This window comes from Stegostoma tigrinum, chromosome 9, assembly GCF_030684315.1.
Source record: "Stegostoma tigrinum isolate sSteTig4 chromosome 9, sSteTig4.hap1, whole genome shotgun sequence".
Taxonomy (NCBI): Eukaryota; Metazoa; Chordata; class Chondrichthyes; order Orectolobiformes; family Stegostomatidae; genus Stegostoma; species Stegostoma tigrinum.
In genome coordinates this window covers 95737488-95761776 of record NC_081362.1, presented here as the reverse complement: position 1 = coordinate 95761776, position 24289 = coordinate 95737488, and the positions used below count along the sequence as shown (strand labels likewise).

General features: G+C 46.1%; 2 protein-coding genes across 3 annotated transcripts in view; one reads left to right on the top strand and one right to left on the bottom strand.

Moving 5' to 3' along the window:
• Positions 1-20093, bottom strand: part of LOC125454737 (uncharacterized) — a 64300-nt gene extending 44207 nt beyond the window's left edge. The window contains exon 1 of the mRNA XM_059648861.1: positions 19603-20093. Within this exon, the coding sequence (XP_059504844.1) occupies positions 19603-19784 (182 nt within the window). The 5' untranslated portion in view covers positions 19785-20093. The remainder of the gene's footprint in view (positions 1-19602) is intronic.
• Positions 20094-20190: 97 nt separating this feature from the next.
• The window catches only part of LOC125454739 (CD276 antigen homolog), a 57481-nt gene continuing 53382 nt past the window's right edge, over positions 20191-24289 (top strand). For both annotated transcript variants that reach the window (XR_007248086.2, XM_048535868.2), the window contains exon 1: positions 20191-20360. Coding sequence is in view for 1 of the 2 variants with exons in the window: in XM_048535868.2 (XP_048391825.1) it covers positions 20311-20360 (50 nt within the window). In the remaining variant the exon portion in view is untranslated. The remainder of the gene's footprint in view (positions 20361-24289) is intronic.

Genomic DNA, 24289 nt, shown 5'->3' with positions numbered 1-24289 from the left:
GTGTTGGACCGGGGCACACTCAATCATCTCGTACACAGTTCTACAGCAGATACCGTAACATTGAAATCAAGATAGAGTTCATATTCTCAGCTTACACTCAGGATACAATGTCTGGCTATGAGGCACTGCCAAGCAGACAAGGCAATGGAGCGATATCACCTACATGTACACCAAGAGCAAGCAACTGGAGAAACTTGGCATCACCACCAGCAGTAGTCAAGTCTCTCATGGTACCACAGTTGAAACTTGTACCACCGCGGAGAAATCCATCATAAACCTGTCTTACCAAACCCTTTAATTGGGAAAAATAGAAGTTCTCAGCCGTGGATTCAACTTCTGTCCCACAATCAAAATGACTCCATTGGTCTCGGAACAGACAGAGAAAACAATCAAATGAATGAGGTTTCAAGAAATCTTCCACGATCCAAGAGTTCAGCAGCAAGCCCAATGAGGCAACCAACGAACTGGAAGAGTCGACAGAGAGATCCGTGGTGCAACAACCAATAAAGGAGAAAGAGTCGAATTGGACCCTTCCGCAAGGCCGCTGCCCTAGACTCAACATCTAACTTCAAGTCATCAGGAGATGCGTCAGCACCAGATTATTAAGGTGCACTCACAAGGTAGCACAGAATGTCACCCAAGTACAATGTAACGCCATCCATGTTCTGAAGTCCAACTGCGAAATAGTCATCAAACCAGCGGAGGAGGAGCCATTGTCATGCAAATTAAAATGGACTACAGCAAAGAAGGATACAGACCACTCTGGGAGAAACTCCTGGAATTCTCTTCCTCAGGGCATTTTTGGTCTATCTACAGCACAAACTGCAGTGGTTCAAGATCTTCTGAAGAAGGGTCCAGAGCTGAAACTTTCCTGCTCCTCTGATGCTGCCTGGACTGCTGTGTTCCTCCAGTTCCACACCATTATCTCTGACTCCAGCAATAGAAGTTCCTACTATCTATGGCTCAAGATTTTTGATTTGCTTTGATTTATTGTTGGCACACATACCTAGGTGCAGTGAAAAATTAGTGTTTCACGTGCAGTACAGGCAAATCATGCCATACAAAGTTCATAGAGTGACAGAGAAGATGCACAAAAAGCAAGATCAACATTAGATCTGAAATTTGAGAGGTCCAACAGTCTAACAACTGCGGGTAAGAAGCTGCTCCTGAACCTGTCGGTACATGTGTTTAAGATTTTGTAATTTCTGCCTGAATGAAGAGGTTGGAAGAGATTATAACCAGGGTGGGAAGGGTGTTTGTTGATGGTGGCTGCTTTCCCGACGCAGCGAGAAAAGTGTAGATAGAGAGCATTTGGCCCATCATATCCATACACATATTCTGCATTCTGTTCTATTACACTGACGTACTTACGTGAGGTATGATTTGTCTCGATAGCACGGAAAACAACACATTTCACTCTCAGTAGATGAGGCAGTAATAAATCAAAATTAGTGCTGCCACATCCTGAGGGCAAATTGTAAAAAGGCAACCACACATTGTGAGCCACCAAGAACTTCGGAACTGGAGTAGGCCATTCAGCCCATTGAGCCTGCGTGCCCTTCAATACGATCATGGTTACTTATCACCTCAATGCCACGTTCCTGCACTGTTCCCATATCACTTGGTGTCGCTTGGTGTCATTAGTCTCCAGAAATCTATTGATCTCTGTATCGAACCTGATTTAACTTCCATGGCTTTCTGCAATAGGGAATTCCAGAGATTCACTACTGTCCAAGAGAAGAAATTCCTCCTTTTCGTCACTGTCTTAAATGAGATGCCCTTATCCTGAGGTTCCAAAAATCCTGATTCTAGAACCACCAGCCAGTAGATACATCCCTTCTGGATTCACTTGAGCAGAGTTCAAATTCTTGAAACATGACAAAGCTGCTTCTTTGAACTGACAGCCACATGTCATCAAGACCAAATTGTACAGATTAAATCTCGCAAAAACTTTTGGGCTTTAACAGAAAACAACCCAAGTCAGAAAAAGAACGTCCCAGATACTTTAACAATGAACGGGGCTTAAAGCACCTTTAAAAGCGTGAAAATAAAATCCTGATCAGAGATAATGGGAACTGCAGATGCTGGAGAATCCAAGATAACAAAGCGTGGGGCTGGATGAACACAGCAGGCCAAGCAGCATCAAATCCTAAATTTTGACATAATCATTGCTCAATCCTTAAGCATAGTTTAACACTTGCCAAACAAAACAACCTATTCAGAGCACAGTAACATGCACATGCAGTCCTAAGAGATTAACTTGTAAATCTCCTGGTGCTTGTGTGACATGTCAGCAAATTTTTAAAGTGCTAAAACATACTCCTCAAACAATTTCATTGTTGTTGTACTGTCAGGATGCTGGAAGGTAAACTAAAGAGACCTCCGGTTCTTTTGTCTAGCAATTTCAGTTCTCTTGAAACACCAGTCAAGAAAGAACAAGCGTCATCAGAACTTCCTCCCTCGCCCCCAACCTCCAGTGTAAAAGCAAGGCCAGTCGAAGGAAACTGTAAACATTAAACTCCAAAACACTAAAATAATACCACAGATCACATTTGCCTAACCAAACCACAGTAACCCACCATATGTACAGTGTTGTTTTATTAGATGCATCTCAGTATGACTGGGGATGAAGTAAACTAAACTGTCTCAGAAATATTCCTTTTTACCACTCAGCCAAAAAGTTCAGATTTAATCTTGGTTGTTTGGCTCCTTTTTAAAAAAGAGCTTTATTCATTGGAGATGGAAACAAAATACTCCAGAGAACTACGCTGTTTTCAAGCTACTTGGGTCACAGATTGGCTTCATCTAGGAAGTGCAAAACTCAAAGTTAGTACTAGAGATAACAACACCCTTGGTAAATTTCACCAGCAAAGAACTGAGGGGTTTGGGGCTGAAACATCCCAGGGTTGACACTTGAGTCACGCGATTACGTACCGTGTAGTGATTGAAGAGAAGAGAAACAAGACAAAGTGGTACATCATGTTTATATCCTTAGTGATCAGGGCAAAATTTTACAATGTTTAAAACTGGCCTCTTGCCCGTCCCCTCCTTCCCATAGGCAGGAACTCATGATCTTGAGTACACTCTATCCTCAAGACAAGGGTTTACGATTGCCTTCACTCCACTATTGGCAACCATGCCCTCAGATGCCTCAATCTTAAATTCTCATATTCCTGCTACTTAAAACTGCTCCTTAATCTGACCTCTTGTCTTCAGATTTTGGTCACCTGTCCTGCTTTGTCCTTTTGTAATTTGGTTTTAAATCTTGCTTGATAAAGCAGCTTGCAGCATTTCACAATGTTAATGATTACAAATAAATGCAACATGTTGACACAAATCCAATTTGCTTTAAATAGTGAGACACTGGAACATTTCCCCTCACCCTGGGGCATAAAAGGGGGCAGGGTGACCTTACAGAGTCTTATAAGATTAACAGCCGAGGTCTTTTCTCAAGGGTAAGAGAGTCCAAAAATAGAGGACATAAGTTTACGTGAGATGGGAAAGATTTAGATTGAAACGGAGGGGCAACTTTTTTTATACAGAGGGTGGTGCATGTCTGGGCTGACACAGGGAATGGGAGAGACAGGCACAATTACAACATTTAAAAGACATGTGGACAAGTATTTGGAGACAAAAGGGTTATAGGCCAGGCACAGGTAGTAAACCTGGTCGGCATGGACATGTTAGGCCAAGGGCCTATTTCTGCGCCATATGACTCAAAAGGAGAAAAAAAAAGCCTCAGTTGTCACTTCTTCTATGGCACTAAATAAAGATTACACGAGGCAGACACAGCAACATTGCAATACAGCAGGATTTTATTCAGTGTACAGAACCATGCTGGCTCTCTTGATGGGTCTCAATAGTCATTTAACCCGAAACCATCAAGTTTATTTCCCAAAAGCAGCCACTGTATTTTTGGTAGTAAACTGACTAAATCCAGGTCCTCTGCTCATACCTCTACATCGCATGGTCTTACGCTTTCCTCACCGGTCATAGGAGTTTTCAGGAAGTATCATGCAACCTGAAAAATTAACTCTGATTTCTCTCATAGATGCTGCCAGAACTGCTGAGCTGTTCCAACAATCTCTATTTTGGCTCATAGGAGTCTTGCATTTTCACTTCCAAGTTGTCTAATATCATCATCCTCTTTCTTCGTTATGGTCTACATTCAACTAATCTCATTTCAATCGCATCCTTCAGCAAGCTCTCGTGGTTTTGAATGTAGCAATCCAGCCTTAATGCCTCTTCTTCATGATATTCACCAACAATCTTCCCTCTTCCATCATCTAGGCATGTTCTTCGTGGTTCTGATGTTCTCTCCAACTAACCTGCTCCATCCTTTTCCACAATCAATTTCACAACTTCCTATTCTTTGGATTACCCCCCTTTCTCAAAGCCCATATTTCAGGTCTATACAGGAAGTAACTCCAAATCATGGTCTTGGTCATTCTTTTCTTAACATCTCTGCAAACTGATGTAATACATGATTCTTTATGCTTAGAGACTGCAGAATTTACTGTGCGATTCCACAACGATTCCTGAACGGCAAAGCCTGACTGTTGACAAGAATCCTCCAAATGTTAAAAAAATGGTGGTTCAGTTTTGACCATACACATTCATTTCTTCATTTCTGAAAAGCAGTCATACCAGACTCAAACTGCTCACTCTGTTTCTATCTTCCAGAGGCTGCCATATCTGTGGAGTTTCTCCAACATTCTGTGTTTGAATCAGATTTCTGGCATCTGCATTATTTTGCATTTGTGGGTTTCACTTCTGCTTTCCCATCAATATTTATTATAACCTTTTGTAACTTTTGTCCTTTATGTTTTAATATTAACTCAACAAGCATAATCCAATTTCCTTTTGGAATCATTCCTAGTCCCTGCTTCCTACACTCTCACTCTCAACAGAACCATTTTCTAGGCGACTGCCACTCACTGATTCTGCAACATATTCCCCTGAATCTCTTGTCCAGGATCTTAGATCCTTGAGCCATGAACTAATAGGAACTAGTGTTTCATGGCCTACCTTACCCTGTCTTTATCTTTAACACCTTATTCAAATTGTCCCTCAATCTCCTTTACTCCAAGGAGAATAATTCTACTTTTTCATGCTCATCTTTCAGGTAAAACCTTGCCCAACACTGGAATCATTTTTGCCAAAGCCTTTCAGGGATCCTCACACCCTCATTAAAGTGTGGTGACCAGAGCACAGTGGCTCTGTGGTTACCACTGCTGCCTCTCAGCTCCAGGGACCTGGGTTCAGTTCCACCCTTGGGCGACTGTCTATGTGGAGTTTGCACGTTCTCCCTGTGTTGGCATGGGTTTCCTTCCACTTGTAATTATTTTTTGTTTTAAAAGTATCCCAGGTTTTTAAAATTTCTCTTTGCATTGCTGTGTCCTTCTGCGATTCAGGATCCCAGTAAAGGTGCACTGTACCCTCACTAAAGCCACATTATTTACAGTGGAGCTCACGGCCACACAGGTTATTCTAACAAACCTCCCAAAGATTTTACAAAGATTCACCGATGTTTGATTTGTGCAGGTTAGATGGATTCGCCATGCTAAATTGCACGTTGTGTTCAGGGATGTGTAGATTGGGGGATGGGTCTGAGTAGGATGCTCTGGGGATCAGTGTGGACTTGTTGGGCCAAAGGGCCTGTTTCCACACTGGAGAGATTCTATGAACTCAGCACAATACTCTAGATGTGGCCTATAAGGAGGCTTAGAGGTTTCCAGCAAAACTTCCATGCTTCTGTACTCAATCCCTTCAATTATGAGGACCAAGATTGCAAAAACTTTGTTAATTATTATCGCAACAAGTCCTACTACTTCCAAAGAACAATGCACATGAACCTGCAGGCACCTCAATCCCTGCACAATGAATTGTACAATCAGTGACATATTTGACCTTCTTTTGAAGAAACAACGCACTGTATACGAATCAATCCCATTTCCAAAACCCCACATTCTCCTAGCCAACCTAAACTTGTGTGCTGACATAGTGGGAAAGACAGAAACAAGCCTCACAAAATGAAACCCACAAGCTTACAACTCTCAATTACAGGAATTAGAAAACTCTGATCTCTCCTGAACCATCCCTTAATAATTTCAAAAAATTCTTGTAATTGTTTTTTTGTTTTAAAATATTCCAGGTTTTTAAGATTTCTCTTTGCATTGGTATGTCCTTGTGCCATGCAGTATCCCAGTGAATGTGCAGTGTACCCTCACTAAAACCACATTATTTACAGTGGAGCTCACTGCCACACAAGTTATTCTAACAAACCTAACAAAGATTTTACAGAGACTCACTGATATTTGAATAGTGAAAGAAACCAAAACTTGGGTTCGCTTTTCTTGGAAATAAAATGCTTCTTCCATTTCTGCTTTTCATATTCTGAAGCTTGTCCCCACCAAACCTCCCATTCATTCCCATTAACGGCCAACTCCCATTCACGATAACATTACTATGGTTCTTTAAATAAACTTTGAAATGTTTTAGTGTACTGACCCATTTTATTAATAATCCAACGTATCTTCCTTTGGACTTGCAAAAATAAAACATTATAGACTACCTTTTAAACAATTGAAAAAGTCCACTATTATAAAGGAGCAGGAAGGTGAGTGAACAAAAACAAAGTTGCTGGAAAAGCTCAGCGGGACTGGCAGTATCTGTGCAGGAAAAACGGAGTTAATGTTTCAGGTTCAGTGACCCTTCTTCAGGCAGGAGGGTGAATTTGAGTCCAACAGCAGACCAACCATTATCTTAGTGATTTGCAAGGCAATGCTCGAGGGGCCAAAGACATATCCCTGCTACAGTTTACTTAATTTTTAATAAGCCAGACTCTTTTTTACAAAATGCTTACTAACCAGAGCCACTTCCAACAACCTGATAGCCATGCTCAGCAGAAACTGTTCCCAATACTCAAACCTGCATTTTTTTTTAATTCCTCTTTTTTGGCTTTGGAAGGACTGTAATGCTGAACTTTTAAAATTAGAAAAAAAGGGAAAAAATGTTATGCCAAAGATTTTGTAGCTAGACACCTTTGTACCGAAGATAATGCAGGAAATGACAACTTTATACACTTTTCACTTGACTCCTTTATTCCTGTACTTGAGTAGATGTAATAATAAAACCAAATTCTAAAACCTAGCTCCACTTTCCACAACAGTCATTTCCAACCATTACATAAAATAGCCTTCATTCCTAAATTTGTTTCTTCCCACTAACTAATTTTTAAATGCAGTTTATTACTCAGCAGCTAATTTAATTTTTCTTTAATCTGTTCTCATCATCTCCAATGTCACATCTTGCCAAATGGTTTTCTATTTCCCAATCCACCAAATCTCAACCCTCATCCTCAAAAGAACTCCAGCAGCTTTCACCAAGTACACTGCCCTTTTCAAAAACAACTTCCTTTTTACACTAAAAGAAGCAAAATACGAGGGACGCCCAACACCGATAAACAAAGTGCTGGACAGTGGTGAGCGAAACAGATTTCACATTCAGATTTCCGGAGAAGTGTTACTGGACCCAAAACTTAACTTTGTTTCGCTCTCCACGGATGGACCAGGCATGCCGAGTTCCTCTTTATATTGCTATGTGATAATGGCATTCTTCAAGGCTGAGGTTTCTTCTATAACACATGCTATGTTAACTGGGCTGCAATTATCCATTTCAGCCCAACCTCGTTTCTTAAAAATAAACTGTGTGGTTTGTTAACTTCCTCAGGCAAAGTAACAAGGGTCACAGGACTGCAGACTCTGCATGTATGAGGTAACAAGTTCATTTAAGCGGGAGCAGTTGGGCCTTGGTTTAAGGCAGCGATCAAATTAAAGGTACTGAGCCAGGTGGGTTTTCCCCCAACAATTAGCAATGGATTCATGATCATTCACTAGACTTTTAATTCCAGTTCCATTGTCTGCTGAGGCAGGGTCCTGGGTCCCAAGAGCATCCGCTGGGTTTTTGGATTAACAGTCCAACAATAAAAACTACCAGTACATCCCATTCCTCAATTATTAGACTGATCTAATAATCCTCTACTACATTTTTCTACCTTTGCCCCATAACTCTTGACTCCCATACTGAGTAAAAACCTAAATAAAAACAAAAGAATGGTGGATGCTATAAAACAGGAACAAAAACAGAAAGTCTGGCAGCACCTGTGAAGTAAAATTCAGAGCTAATGTTTCAGGTCTAGTGACCCTTCCACAAAAATGTCTTCTTCTACCCTATTAACTCCTCTAAGAATCTTGTATATTTCATTAAGGATTCCCCTCATTTTTCTAAACTCCAATGAGTGCAGACCCAATCTATCCAACCTCTCCTCATACAACAGTCACCTGTTATCAGGTTCGTGAACTGCCTCCTGGACTTCCTCCTCTGTCCTGTGCCATTCCACTCCTGGTTTTATTATTCAAACAGATGCCCTGTAATTTTACCATATCCTCTTGCTATATAAGTCTACAGTTCCCTTTCTCAAATCGACACCCCCAATTAGTTCAAAGACCTCTCTACAGCCTTATAGTTGTTTGATTCATCAGGATACTGGCCCCACTGGTGTCCAGCAGCTCCCACATGTTGCAGCAGCAACACATCACCTGTCCTGCTACCAACAATTTAACCTACAGATTAATTAGCCAAGACACCCTGCCTATATACTTCACTGCCCTGATATGTTGCATTTATCACCAAAAAAGGAGAAAAATCTCCAGTATCAATCCAATGCTCAATTTTGTTTTATAGAAGGAAGAAAACACTGCAAAACCTAAACACGAACTAAAAATCTGATGGTGAAAATCTTCATTTTCTGAAGAAGGGTCCCGACCCGAAACAACAAAATTTCTTGCTCCTCTGAAGCTGCTTGGCCTGCTGTGTTCATCCAGCTTCACACCGTGTTATCTCAGATTCTCCAGCATCAGCAGTTCCTACTATCTCTCTAAAAATCTGATGTTTACTTTCGTGACTAGATATACTCACTAGTCCTACTTCCCTGTCAGCTGCTTTACCCACACTTGTATCATGCTGTGGTCTGTCTCATGTCTCCGCCAGTGTCTCACTGCAAGTCAGAGTCTCAATCCTTTGTTATCTCTCACACCTTGCTCAGCAATGTTTGAAATCCCAGATTACTGAATCCGTCTGGATTGCACTGAGCTGAGGTCCCAATTGCTGCAGTCCCAACATTAACCATGTGATCAGAGGTAATGGGAACTGCAGATCCTGGAGAATCCAAGATAAAGTGTGGGGCTGGATGAACACAGCAGGTCAAGCAGCATCTTAGGGCACAAAAGCTGATGTTTCGGGCCTAGACCCTTCATCAGAAAAACGTCAGCTTTTGTGCTCCTAAGATGCTGCTTGGCCTGCTGTGTTCATCCAGCCCCACACTTTGTTATCCAACATTAATCATACTCCTTTCAATTTCTCTGAAGTGATCTCTTTCTTACAAAGATCTGCATAGAGAACCTGTTTAGTTACTCCTATCAAAACCTCTCTAAAAACAAAGAAACTCAAGTACTTGAATTCTAACAAGCAGAATCAGGCATCTTTAATTAGGCAAATAAAAACTGATTATAGTAATAGAGGGTGAATTCGCAAAGTCGTGTTTCCACTTTAAGATTTCAGTCAGAACTCACTCGGCCTTCGTCTCAGTCAGCTGAGGTCTTGCACTGCTGCAGTCCCAACACTGACAGCACTCAGTCCGTAGCGAGCACAGAGTGTCTCCTCTTTGAGGAAGGTCTACTCAGAACTATGATCCACGCCAATCAACAACTCATTTACACAAAGGAACAAAAAGGACTTGACACAAGAGTAGGCCACTCAGCCCCTCAAACCAGCTCCACCATTTAATACGATTTTAGCTAATCTAATTTTGGCTTCAATTCCACTTTTCTGCCCACTCTCCATAACCCTTCAACTTGTTACCACTTAAAAACCTGTCTGTCTATCTTCTTAAATATACACATTGTCCCAGGTTCCACCACATTCTGGGGTAGTGAAGTGCACAGATTCGTGACCCTTTGATAGAATCTTACTTGTTTCAATAAGGTTTCCACTCATTCTACTAAACTCCAACAACAGCAAAGGCCCAACCTTCTCAACCTCTCCCAGTGCAGGACTCTGAATTCCCTCCAGTGCCAGTAAATCTTTCCTTAGATAATAGGACTAAAGCTGTATTCTAGGCATTCTGCTACTATGCCTATCTTCCTGGAAAGAGTAATTTGCTCAAGACAGCTTGCTGAGAAAAATGTGGCAGAAATTATAAACCAGTTAAGCCTGATGTCTGTTCTCAGGGAGTCTATATTTAGGAATAGGCTGACCGAACACCTCCAGCATTTTCAGCTGATCAGACAGAGTCTAACTTGTAAAGGGTGGGTCATGCCAAATGACTCCTATTGGCAAAGAGTGTCTTTAGATATTTTTATAAAGATTTCCAGCGACACTTAATAAAATTCCTTGTAAGAGATGATCAGCTGTGAGGTTCTGAGTAATGGGAACAGTTTATGGACCAGCACAGGGAAATGGGCTGAACAGCAGGAGACAGGAGGGATACAAGAGAGGGACCTGAACTGGCACAAAGCAGCTAGCGGAATCTCACAAACATTTGTGCTGGAGCTTCAACTATTTAAAGTATTCATCAACAAATTAGATGAGGAACAGAAAGCAAATATCCAAATTTGCAGATTTCATAAACAAAGAGCCTTATAAGCCGTGTGAACATAAACATAACATTACAGAAATGTTAGCTGATGAAATGAACAGGTAAAACTGCAGAAAATGCATTTCGAGACAAGCAACTGTGAGGTTATCTACTTTGGATTATTAAAAAAAAATTAAGAGATGGGGCAGCAATTATTGCCCAACCATAACTGTCGGAGAGTCAGACACATGAGAAGTTTTGAGAAGATTTGCAGTTCAGGTTGAGGTTCTGGATGTGAGTTTGCTCGCTGAGCTGGAAGGTTAGTTTTCAGACGTTTCGTCACTTTTTTTTATTTGAAAAAATATACTTGATTCATAAGATGTACAAAAAATAAAACATATTTATACACCTACCCAGTCATGCAAGCCGCTCCGGGTTACCCAGGGGGTACATACATCAACTAAAGGAAAAAAACAAACAAAGAAGAAACAAAAAACAAAGCAAAGAAAATACCCCGGCAGTCGTCACCCCGCATAGTTCCAGTTGGCCCCCTGACCAGTTGGGGAAGGCGCCAGCTGGGCCCAGGTACCAGATAGGGCCCTTTTTTCTATTCTGGATGCGAGGTTTCATATGGTGGTCTTTCCCCACCGCGCCCTGGCGGTGGCAGCCCCAAGCTTTAGCGCGTCCCTCAGCACGTAGTCCTGGACCTTGGAGTGCGCCAGTCTGCAACACTCGGTCGGAGTCAGTTCTTTCAGCTGGCAGACCAGCTAGTTGCGGGCAGACCAAAGAGCGTCTTTCACCGCATTGATGGTCCTCCAGGCACAGTTGATGTTGGTCTCGGTGTGCGTCCCCGGAAACAGCCCGTAGAGCACGGAGTCCCGTGTCACGAAGCTGCTCGGGACGAACCTCGACAAATACCACTGAATCCCCCTCCAGACCTCCTGCGCATAGGCACACTCCAGAAGGAGGTGATCGACAGTCTTGTCCCCCCCACAGCCACCTCGAGGGCAGCGTGCGGTGACGCAGAGATTCCGGGCATGAATAAAGGATCTCACTGGCAGAGCCCCTCTCACCACCAGCCAAGCAATGTCCTTGTGCTTGTTTGAAAGTTCTGGCGATGAGGCATTCTGCCAAACGACTTTGGCAGTCTGCGTGGGGACCCACACGACGGGATCCACCCTCTCCTTTTCCTGAAGGGTCTCGAGGATACTATGTGCTGACCACTGCCTGACGGCCTTGTGGTCAAAGGTGCTTCCTTTCAAAAATTTCTCCATGAAGGACAGGTGGTACGGGACGGTCCAACTACTCGGAGTGTTCCGCGGCAACGAGGCCAGGCCCATCCTTCGCAACGCCGGGGACAGGTAGAACCTCAGTAAGTAGTGACACTTGGTGTTTGCGTACTGAGGATCTATGCACAGCTTGATGCAGCCGCACACAAAGGTAGCCGTCAGGGCGAGGGTGGCGTTCAGTACGCCCTTTCCCCCATTTTCGAGGTCTTTGTACATGGTGTCCCTGTGGACCCGGTCCATCCTCGACCCCCAAATGAAGTGGAAGATGGCCCGGGTGACTGCAGCGGCGCAGGTCCAGGGAATAGGCCAGGCCTGCACCACATACAACAGTACCAAAAGCCCCTCGCACCTGACAACCAGGTTCTTACCCGCGATGGAGAGGGACCGGAGCGTCCACCAGCCCAGCTTCTGCTTCAATTTGGTGATACGCTCCTCCCAAGTCTTAGTGCACGCCCCAGCTCCACCAAACCAAACACCCAGCACCTTCAGGTAGTCTGTCCGGACGGTGAAGGGGATGAAGGAGCGGTTGTCCCAGTTCCCGAAGAACATGACCTCGCTCTTACCCCTATTGACTTTGACACCCGAGGCCAGTTCAAACTGGCCGCAGGTGTCCAACAGCTCACTCACCAACCAACGATCGGTGCAGAAGACGGCGACATCGTCCATGTACAGGGAGGTCTTGACCTGAAGGCCTCCGCTGCCTGGGATAGTCACGCCCTTCAGGCTCACGTCCTTCCTGATGGATGCGGCGAAGGGCTCCACACAGCACATGAACAAGGCAGGAGAGAGCGGGCAGCCCTGCCTGACTCCAGATCTGACGGGAAAACTGTCCGATTCCCACCCGTTGATCGAGACTGCGTTAACCATGTTGGCGTAGAGCAGCCGGATCCAATTGCGGATGCCCTCCCCGAACCTCAATTTGGAGAGGATGTCCCTCATGTAAGCATGAGAGACCCTGTCGCAGGCCTTCTCCTGGTCCAGGCTGACGAGGCAGGTGTCCACCTGCCTGTCTTGTACGTAGGCAATTGTATCCCTGATGAGCGCGAGGCTCTCAGCGATCTTCCTGGCCGGCACAGCACAGGTTTGGTCAGGGTGAATCACCGACTCCAGGACAGACCTGACCCAGTTGGCTATGACCTTGGCCAGGATTTTGTAGTCCACGTTCAATCGTGAAATGGGACGCCAATTCTTAATTTCTTCCCTCTCCCCTTCCTCTTGTAAATGAGGGAGATGATGCCCTTCCTCATGGACTTGCACGCACATTTCCCCTGCCCGAAGCGCACTATCGTACACCTCCAGCAGGTCCTGGCCAACCAGGTCCCACAGAGCGGAATACAGTTCGACCAGTAAGCCGTCACTCCCGTGAGTCCTATTCCTCTCCAAGGACTTGAGGGCTCTGGTCAGCTCGTCCAGGGATATCGGCCGGTCCAGCCACTCCCTCGTGCCATCGTCTAAGACCTCCGTGATAGACCACAGGAACGACTCTGAGGCCGTGCTGTCCGTGGGCTTCATGTCGTCCAGTCCGGCATAGAAGGATCTGCTGATCCTCAAAATGTTGGGCCGAGAGGACGTCACCGAGCTGTCGTCCTCCTTCAGCCGGCTAAGCACAGAGCTCGCTTTGTGCACCTTCTGAAAGAAGAAACGCGAGCACGTCTCGTCCTGCTCCACGGAGCGGACCCTGGACCGGAAGATTATCCTGGAGGCCTCCGCGGCGAAGAGCGAGGCTTGCTGGCCCCTCACGTCGCGGAGGTCCTCCGTGACATCGACCCCCATCAACTGCAGAAGGAGCAGGGTCTGCACCCTTTTCTGGAGTCGCGACAGCTTTCCCCGCCTCTCTCTTGCCTTCCGAACACCCTTGAGGACAAAGAACCTCTTGATGTTCTCCTTCACCGGCTCCCGCCAGTCACCCAGAGACTCAAAGAGGGGTTTCACGGTTCTCCAACCAGTGTACTCCCTCTTAAGCTCCTCGACATTCTCTGGGGTCAACAGAGTTGTGTTGAGCTTCCACGTCCCCTTGCCGGCCTGCTGGTCGTCCTGTAAGTGACAGTCGGCCAGCAGGAGGCAGTGGTCAGAGAAGAACACCGGCTCCATGCTGGTTGACCTGACAGAGAACGCCCGTGACACAAACAGGAAGTCTATCCTTGAGCGAATAGACCCGTCTGGCTGCGACCAGGTGTACCTCCGCTGCGCTTCGTCTACAGTGGTGCTGAAGACGTCGAGGAGCTTGGCGTCCTTGACCGTGCCCATCAGGAATCGGGACGTGACGCCCAGTTGACTCCCCCCACCCGCTGTCCCCACGCCGGATCTTCCGTCTGCATCGATGATGTAGTTGAAGTCTCCGCCAAGGATGACCGGCCTGGACATAGCCAGCAGGGGTGGAAGCCGCTGCAGGACGGCCAACCGCTCACTCCGTACCGCTGGGGCGCACACATTGATCAGCCTCAGGGGAGCATTGCTGTAGGTGACGTCAGCTACTAGGAGGCGCCCCCCCACCACCTCCTGAACTTGAGCGATGGTGAAGTCGCGCCCCCGCAGCAGAATAGCCAGGCCCGAGGAGCGACAATCGTTACCCCCCCGACCAGATCGAAGACCCACAGGTCCAGGCGCCGGACCATTTCCTGTACCTGCCGAGGTGCGGTATCCCGCACTCCTGCAGAAACAGGAGATCCGCCTTGATGGTGGTCAGGTAGGCCAACGTGGATACACATCTTGCGGTGGACTTGACACTGCGCACATTAATGCTCGCAACTCGTACCCCCATTGTGGGCAGTGACCGCAGTACCCTCCCCAAGTCCAAGGACCAGCCCTCCATCTGTCCCTTCATGCCCATTGCCCGGGCTAACTGCTGGACGCTCTCCAGGCTCAGGAAACCGTCCGTGCTGCCTTCCGGGTGGCATCCCCCCATCGGGGGTGGGGAGGCAGGAGGGTCCGGCTCTGGGTCAGGCTGGAGACGCGCTGTTTCCTCCTTCCCGCCTGGAAGTACCGGGGGCCCCTCCAGTGCCCCAGCGGCACTTGACTGGGTGTCGGAGGGAGCCTCAGGAAGCCTCCCGTCACCTGGAAGCGTGGTGCTGCTTTCCTTCTCCCTGGAGATCTTTATCTTCTGCTTCGGGCAGGCCCTCTCCGAATCCCCATCGTCAGAGGAGCTCTTATACCCCCCCCCCCTGTAGCTGCCTCTTCCTGCCTGATGGTTGCGGTTCCTGGGCCCGTCGACACACCTTCCTCCTCGCTTTCCGGACCGTCGTCCAGTCCCCTGGGTCGCCTGTTGCCGCCTCCATCGACTCCGGGTTGTTGGGGGGGTGGGGGGGAGCGGAGCCTGCAGGGGCGCTTTGCTGGCCTCGGGTCCATCCTGCGGGGCTGGGCCCTCCTGCATGACCTGGCCCTCCTGCACATTAGTGGGGTCCTTGCTGGGCCCTGGTGCCTTCCTCTCCTCCGGGGCCTGGCCCCGCATTGCCCTTGCCGGCAACCTGGGCGTAGGTGGTCCCCCGCGGCGGGCATGCCCTATAGAGGTGGCCCGCTTACCCGCAAAGGTTGCAGCTTCTCTCTCGTGGGCAATCCTTTGCAAGGTGTCCCTCCTCCCTGCAGATGGTGGCTTTGCAGTCGGCCGCCACATGACCTGACCTACCACAGGCATGGCAGACTTTAGGTTGCCCTGCATAGGTCAGGTAGCCCTTGCTCCCGCCGATCGCGAAGCTGTACGGTGGGTGTACGACGTTCCCGTCCGCGCCCATCCTCAGCGTCACCTTCACCTGCATCTTACTCATCCAGATGCCAAAGGGGTCCATGATGTCAGTTAGGTCCCCTTCCACCTTCACGTACCTTCCGAGGAAGGTCAGGACATCAACTGCTGGCACGTGCGGATTGTACATATGTACAGTCACCATACGGCTCCTCTGCGCTGGCATCACAAACAGCGGGACAGCGGTCAATACAGAGAGGGGACCCTCACCTCCTTTCTCCTTGAAAACCTCCAGGAAGTGCTCGCAAAGCTTGGCACTCCTGAAGGTCACATCGTAAAAACCTCCTCCAGGGAAATCCTGCAGGCAGTAAATGTCCGCAGCAGCGAACCCGCAACAGTCCAACAGGACCCTCTTCACGAAGAAGGTGTGGTCCACAGGTGCAACTTCATCCACCTTCTTCACGGAAACACGGATGGTGTTCCGGACCCCCTGACCTGGGGCACGAGCACTTGCCGCAGCCATCGTTGCAGGTTGGCTGCTCCCCTGAACCAGCGTTAGGCCGAAGCCAGCATTAAGATCCACTGGTTGCAAGGGTGCACAGCCAACCCGACGTCTTCCTTTCACCTCCAACACAGCACTCTCCTCCTCTCGGTCCACAAGAGAGTGGGTCTTTATTTTGTTCCGGATGTAAGCTGGTTCACTGAGCTTGAAGGTTTGTTCCCAGATGTTCCGTCACCATTCTAGGTAACATCAACAGTGAGCCTCCAGTGAAGCGCTGGTGTTATGTCCCGCTTTCTATTTATCTGTTTAGGTTTCCTTGGGTTGGTGATGTCATTTCCTGTTCTTTTTCTCAGAGGATGGTAGATTGGCTCCAAATCAATGTGTTTGTTGATGGAGTTCCGGTTGGAATGCCATGCTTCTAGGAATTCTCATGCGTGTCTCTGATTGGCTTGTCCTAGGATGGATGTGTTGTCCCAATCAAAGTGGTGTCCTTTCTCATCTGTATGTAAGGATACTAGTGATAGTGGGTCATGTCGTTTTGTGGCAAAATATCTTGCAAGAACTGTGACAAACACTACATTGGACAAACTGGCAGAAAGCTAGCCACCAGGATACATGAACATCAACTAGCCACAAAACGACATGACCCACTGTCACTCGTATCCTTACATACAGATGAGGAAGGACACCACTTTGATTGGGACAACACATCCATCCTAGGACAAGCCAAACAGAGACACGCACGAGAATTCCTAGAAGCATGGCATTCCAACCGGAACTCCATCAACAACCACATTGGCTCCAAATCAATCTACCATCCTCTGAGAAAAAGAACAGGAAATGACATCACCAACCCAAGGAAACCTAAACAGATAAATAGAAAGCAGGACATAACACCAGCGCTTCGTCAGAGGCTCACTGATGATGTTACCTGTAATAGTGACAAAACGTCTGAAAACTAACCTTCCAGCTCAGCGAGCAAACTCACATCCAGTCAGACACATTGCTCTGATTCTGGAGTTACATGTAAATCAGACCAGGTAAGAGACCAGGATTTACTTCCCTATAGGATATTAGTGAATCAGACAGGCTTTCATGATAATCACTGAAAATGTCATACTTACATTCACACAGGTTGCAAAACTCACTCTGTTTCTGCCATCTGCAAATTTGGGTATGTGCTTTCTTTTCCCTCGTCTAATTTGTGGAGCAAATTGACAAATATGGTAATCATTAGGCTAACCTATTTTAAAAATTGAATTCAGATTTCACTGCCTGGGATTCAAACTCATGACTCAAAAACATTAGCCTCGTGTTGGGGATTATTCGTCCGATGATATTACCACCACACTATAACGTCCCCAAGAAAAGAATAGGGCAGAACACTTTCTTGATGGTAACAGTAAATCTCCAAGGAGACAGGAGTGTCCAGATACTTAGGTTTGACCATTCACAAAAGGGCACCAAGCTCAAGAATGCGTGGAACAGGAGTAGAAGGCAACCACTCAGCCAATACTCCCTCTGGGCTGTGCGGCCAAAGGGAAGTTCTGCACATGTTGACTGGAGTGTGGGTGAATATTTCCTGCTTCCAGAAGCCACTGCCACACAAATTGGAGGTCTGTGCAGCATCAAAAAAAATTTACAGAGAATTTTGTAGTTCATCTCTTGGGGCCAATAAGACCATGCTGATCTGTTTGTGGTCACAACATCACCTGTAACCCTTGATTCCATTAAGGATCAAAAACCTGAGGAATATATTCTACAACCCAGGCTTCGTTGTTCTCTAGGCTCAAAAATTAACAATTCGCCAGACAAGAAACTCCTCGTCATGCTTAAAACACGAGACACTATGTTCCCAAATAATCAAAAAGGCTAATGAAATGTTGGTTGTTATAATCTAGAGCACCAGTATGCAAGGAAGTACAATTCATACTTCAGCTGTACAAAGTCTTGGTTACTCAGGCAACATGGTGGGTCACTGGTTAATATTGCTGCCTCACAGCGCCAGGGGCCCAGGTTTGATTCCAGCCTTAGGTGACTGCCTACATGAAGTTTGCACATTCTCTGTGTCTGCATGGGCTCCTCCAGTTTCCTCCCACTGTTCAAAGATGTGCAGGTTATGTGGGTTGGCCATGCTAAATTGTCCCGTTATATCCAGGGAGAGATGTGTTGCGAGGATAAACCAGGGTCTGGGTGGGATGCTCTTTGGAGGGTCAGTGCAGAGTCAATGGCCTCTTTCTGCACTGTCCAGATTCTCTGATGTGCTGAAATTCAGTCACAGATTAGTTACTATTCCATTGAATGTTGGACTACCAGAGCAGGTCAGAGGCTAGGAATCCTGCAGTGATTAACTCCCCGAAGCCCTTCTGCCATCTACAAGGCACAAGTCAGAGTGTGATAGAATACTCCCCACTTGCCTGGATGGATGTAGCTCCAACAACACTCAAGAAGCTCAACTTCATCCAGAAGAAAGTAGTCTGCTTGACTGGCACCACATGTATTGTCATCAACACTCCCTCCACCATGAATGTCATCTGACAGCAATGCATGCCATCTTCAAGATGAGCCATAGCAACAAGCCATGCCTCCTTTGACAGTACCTTCCAGAACCATGTCCTCTACCACCAAGGAAGATGAGATCAGTGGAGATAAAGGAACCCCATTCCCCTACACAACAGCCTTGAATTATTTTGCCCTTTCTTCATTTGTCACTGGGTCAAAAATCCTGGAACTCTCAAACTGAACTGTTGATTTGTCAGTACCACACACAGCAAACTCTTTCACTCATGCACAGACACTCACAGATAAAGGAGCCAAACACACTAGCTGAATGTCCTTGATCTCCCGCCTCACCTTCAATCTGTGGAGAGCTGACACTATTTCATGAGTGTGAAGACGAATCCATGACTGAAACCATCCTATAAGGTCTCAAATCTTTTGACATTTTGAAGGAGAGGCATGAAGAAATGCAAGAACTCTTGACCAGCGATCAGAAGAGAACACAGAACCTGGCACTTGGTGCAAACCAGTCTCACCCAATACCTCACCCTCCAACAGAAAGCAAATCAACTGCTTTTAGAAGATTCGAACAGGCGAGGTGGTGGTGGTGGGGGGGTGTGTGTCTTGTTCCTGGCCAGCGTCTCAGTGACATGGAGAACCCAGCTGTTGCAAAATAATATGTGAATGTAGCCTTCCCATTTCTTCACTCTGCAAACGCACATTTATATATATCTTAAATGTGGCAACTGTGTTCCCACTGTCTCAAGCCTGACCTCAGCCCAATAACGCCCTGTCCTTGAGGAGTTAGCTTGCTATTTTGTGTCTTTGCACGGAAACAATTCGCGGATACAAAGCCTGTGGACGATGCTGGGAAGGACCCACATTGACATTGCGCCTAATTGCAGCGGGGACCAGTCCCCCGAAACTAGGCAGCGCCGTGCGGGTGACGGGGGGAAGGGGGAGGGCGAATGAACCCCGTCGATATACAAATGCAACGCACCGTGAGCGGGGATGCCGATCGTCCCAGCCCCGCCACCGGCAGCAGGTGAGGAGCCTCCAGCCCGCGCCTCCACTCACCTGGAAGCCGGCCTCTCGTGCTCGCGCAGCCGCTGGCCCCGGGAGCGCGCACCCCGCGGGAACGGCGTCTCCCTCTTGCGGGATTCTGCTCTTGTGGCGCGTCATCCTTTAGTTCCCCCGGTCCCATTGGTCGGGGTTGATGCCAATCAGAGTGAGATAGACCTATAGCGAGGCAGGGTGTACACCCATCCCCGCCCCTCCCCCTCAAGGTGGATTTATCTCTCCTTCTGAGGGTTGTCCCTTTCTGTCCCGAGGATTGGTGTCTCCACTTCGCTGTCCTTCTGCTGCCTTTGGTCCTTCCAGACTCAGGTAAATGGTTTCCATCTATCTATCTGGAGTTTGCAGTGGGGTGGTTTTGAATCTGGGTTGTGGGTGGGAGATGGTGCAGTTGTGGAGACAAGCTGTTGGGAGGACTCGAACCTGCCTCTAACTGGTTCCAGCCTGTTCGCACCGGCTGCTGTGTGTCCAGAGCCGAACATCCACCGACTTTTTAAACACCCCTCCCCACAGCAACCTTGCTCCGTCAGAGACGTTCGCTTCTTTTGGAAGAGAGATCGGAAAGAACTTGCAAGCAAAATATTATTTTTTTGTACCTTTTTTTTGTTTGAAAAACAACACCCTTTCCTGACCAATGTCCCGAAGAGCTTTGCAGCCCCTTCGAACTGTAGTGCTGAAAACCAAGTGAGATTCTTACTGGCATTGTAGTTATTATTATTATTACTGTTATTATTACTGTTATTTTGAGCTGTTGCTAGCAGGAGAAGTGTTGTGTTTTGTTTTTTTTTGTGACGGTTCTTCCAAATGGTTGGGAGGGGAAAGATGGTGCCTTGTTTTAACCCGCCTCGTCCGAACGATGCCTCCTCCTCCAACTCCGCCGCATTCGCTCCCTTATCTCGGTGTTTCCACCAGGACTGGAAAGTGTCGAGGTGTTTTGAGCGTTTAATTAAATACCGGGGGGGGGGGGGGGGGGGTGCGAGAGGAGAGAAGCCTCGGTTACTGCGGAAAGCAGGGTAAACGCTGCAGGGATAGTAGTGCGGATTGGAATGAGACCGGAATGGATAGACAGATCAATGGATTAGTGGATGCAATAGCTGGCACTTAGTTCGTTAATGTAATACGATAACGTAAAGTGCTTCACAAGATTGCCATAAAAATCTAACACTGAGCTGCAGTAGGGGAGATGAGTAGAAGTGGTCAAAGAAGCAGGGAGAAAGAGTGTTAACATTTCTGACCTGCGCCTGCTGCAATATTCTAATGAAGCACAAACACAAGCTCAAGGAACAACACCTTAAATTTTCTGCTTGGGTACTTCACAGCTTCAGTGGGGAACTCAACAGCTCCATAATCTGACTCTGTTCCCCATTTTCTCACCTTCTCTTCCTACACCTCACCCACTTCATCTTGTTTATGTCTTGTTTGCTGCTAGTAGAGAGTATTCACTCACACATAAATTGACACCCATTTCACATCTCTCTTTCTCTGTCACCACCATTGACATCCTCTTTGACTTTTGCATTACGTCTGATTCAAAGTATATACCTGTTTTTTTTTAGAAAAATCCAAGTTTCTGATCAGAAGAAGCCACACCAGGCTCAAAGCATTAACTCTGTTTCTCTTTCCACAGATACTGCCAGATGTGCTGGGTTTGTCCAGCATTCTCAGTTTGCTAGTAGGGAAACTGAGCAGGTCCGGAAAGGCAGAGCCCAGACGGTTTAACATATTGCATGTTTTATGTTGGAGAGAACAAAAGGTTTATTTCATTACAGAACACCTCCACAAAGCCTGTGCAACCCTGACCTCCTGTCTTCCTGCACGCTTCTCGTGTGATCAACAGAAGTTTGAGGAAGAATACTTCACCTCTCACTCATTTACTTTTTAGACTCCGCATTGGGTTCAACACTTTTCGAATATAACCTTTTTTTCTTGCATGAAAACTGCTTATGATATTTCAGTGATTTGCATTTCCACTTCTGGGATTCCTGTGACTAATACAAATGACTAAAATGATCAAATTCTGCCCTTCAAGCCCCCCATCATTCGATACAGTCAATGTTGATCTTCTACCTCAAATACATTTTTTTTAACAATCCCCATGTTCCTTCATTCTTTTAGTATTAGCCCATCATACCACCAAAACTGTTGTCATCAAGTTCACAACTGCCATCTTCCATGAGCAAGACAAAAAGAAACTATTCCATCTTATCTTTTTTCATGTGTTGTCTTTTTTTAATATGGTTGACAACATCATCATCTCTGGTGGGATTGCGAACACGTTTCAACTCTTACCTCAATTAGCTGAAACAGTTCCCATGCCTTTCCACTGATATCATCATCTTTGGTCTCTCCTACTTCACATGTATGTGTTGCTCCTTGGCAATGTCATCAAAAGCATCAATGCTTACATATGTTGACATTGATGCCAGTCCTACCTCACCAGTACCACTTATGACACCCTCCCCTCCAACACCCTCTAATATGCTAAAACTGTTCTAACCAATATCCAGAACTGAGGACAGAAATTTCCTCAGTTTTAAATATCAGGATGAATGAAGTCATTCTGTTTGGTCCCAATCGTAAACTCAGTTTCCATCATTGATTTTCATCCTCTTCAGCAAAATTCTGAAGCTGAATCAGACTACAAGTCTGGCCAAAGATTAGATGATGTTTCAACTGTATACCCATTTCATTGACTGATCTCCACCTCACTAGAATACTTGATTTTGACCTTCACTCCTCTCATCCACTGCTGAAATATCATCCATACTCCTAGACTTGAACATTCCAGTGCACTCCTGGATATTTTCCCATATTCCCATATTATATGCTCTGTCCATTTGAGGATATCCAAAGCTCTGTTGCCTGCCAGCTGGTATGCACCAAACCCTGTTGCCCCTCTAGTCTTGGCTTGCTAACTTATAATGGCTACCAGACAAGTTTAAAATCAAAACAATGACTAATTATCCTTGCTTTCAATTCCCTCTATCACCTCTTCCCCCTTATCATCTTTTAATTACCTACAACATGGCATAAGCTTCTGAGACCTCTGCATTTTTTTCATTTCTGACTCAGCGCCCGCCCGCCATTGGGAACCATTTTCAGCTAGCTTGGTCCAAAACACTGGTAATCCATCTCTGAACCGTCTTTGCCTCTTAAACTCTCCCATCATTTAAGCCACTGATTTTAAAACTACTGCTTAAGTTAAGACTATCACTTAGCTATCTCTGATAAATACATGCCATCTGTGCTATTCTGTGGCATCTGACATTCTGGGATTTTTACCTTAGTAAGGGTGATTCCTAAATACTATCCATTGATGTTGCTGTCTAATGAGGAATTGTTTTGTATGAAAATATAACCCAGTGGAGTCCTGCTTATCCAGAAAGTCTAAGTGGTAAAACATAAAATTTAATGTCATTACACAAACTCGAAACAGGCTACATGAGAGCGCAGTGAATATTTTACATCTATTTTGTTTTGATTTATTGTAGTCACGTGTACCTCCGTACAGTGAAAAGCTTTGTTTTTCAAGCAGTACAGGTAGACCATGGCAAACAAGGACATAAGGGTGATAGGGTGTATAGACATAACAAGGCATACAGGGTTACAGCCTCCCAGGAGGTGCACAAAGCAAGATCAACATCATTTGAAATTAAAAAGGCTCATTCAACAGTTCAGTAACAGCAGGGAAGTTGCTGTTCTTGCATCAACGTATTTGTGTGTTTAGGCTTCTGTATCTCCTGCCTGACAGAAGAGAATGTTACCAGTTTGGGAGGCATCTTTGATGTGGCAACGAGAAGTGTAAATGGAGTCCACGGATAGGAGTTGGCATCCATGATCATCTGCGCTGTGCACATAACCTTCTGCCATTTCTTATGCTCCTGGGCAGATCAATTGCCATACCAGGCCGTTATGCACCTGGAGAGAATGCTTTCAATGATACATTTTATAGAAGTTGGTGAGAGTCCTTTATGGACATGCTGAATTCCCGAAGGTGCCTGAAGAAGGAGGCATTGTTGGGCCTTTTTGATTGTCGCATCTATGTGAGAGGTCCAGGACATGTTGTTAGTTACCATCACTCCTCAGAACTTGACTGACTCAACCCTCTCCACCTCAGCTCCATTGATTTAGTTGGGGGTGCATCCTCCTGTTTTCTCCTGAAGTTGATCAGTTCTTTTGTTTTGCTGACGTTGCACCACAACACTGAGCGCTCTATCTCCTTCCTGTATTCTAACTCATTGTTTGATAGCTGTCCTACTAAGGTGGTGTTGTCAGCAAATGTGTAGATGGCATTCATTCAGAATATGGCTACACAGTTATGGATGTACAGGGAGTATAGTAGGGGGCTGAGGATGCATCCTCGCGGGACGCCGGTGTTGTGGGTTATCATGGAGGAGGTGCAGTTGTCTATTTTGACTGACACAATAAAGTGCAGAAAACACCAAGGTCCTAAAATTTAAAATAATGTACCGTGCAGGCGAGTCAATGTTTGTAGCAAGATGGAAGTAATTCAATTTTGAGTCTAGAACCCTTCATTAGGATTGCGAGTTGAAAACCTAGCTATGGCGTTTTAAGACTAGACAGCTAAAATTACAATTTTTGGAAAAATTCCG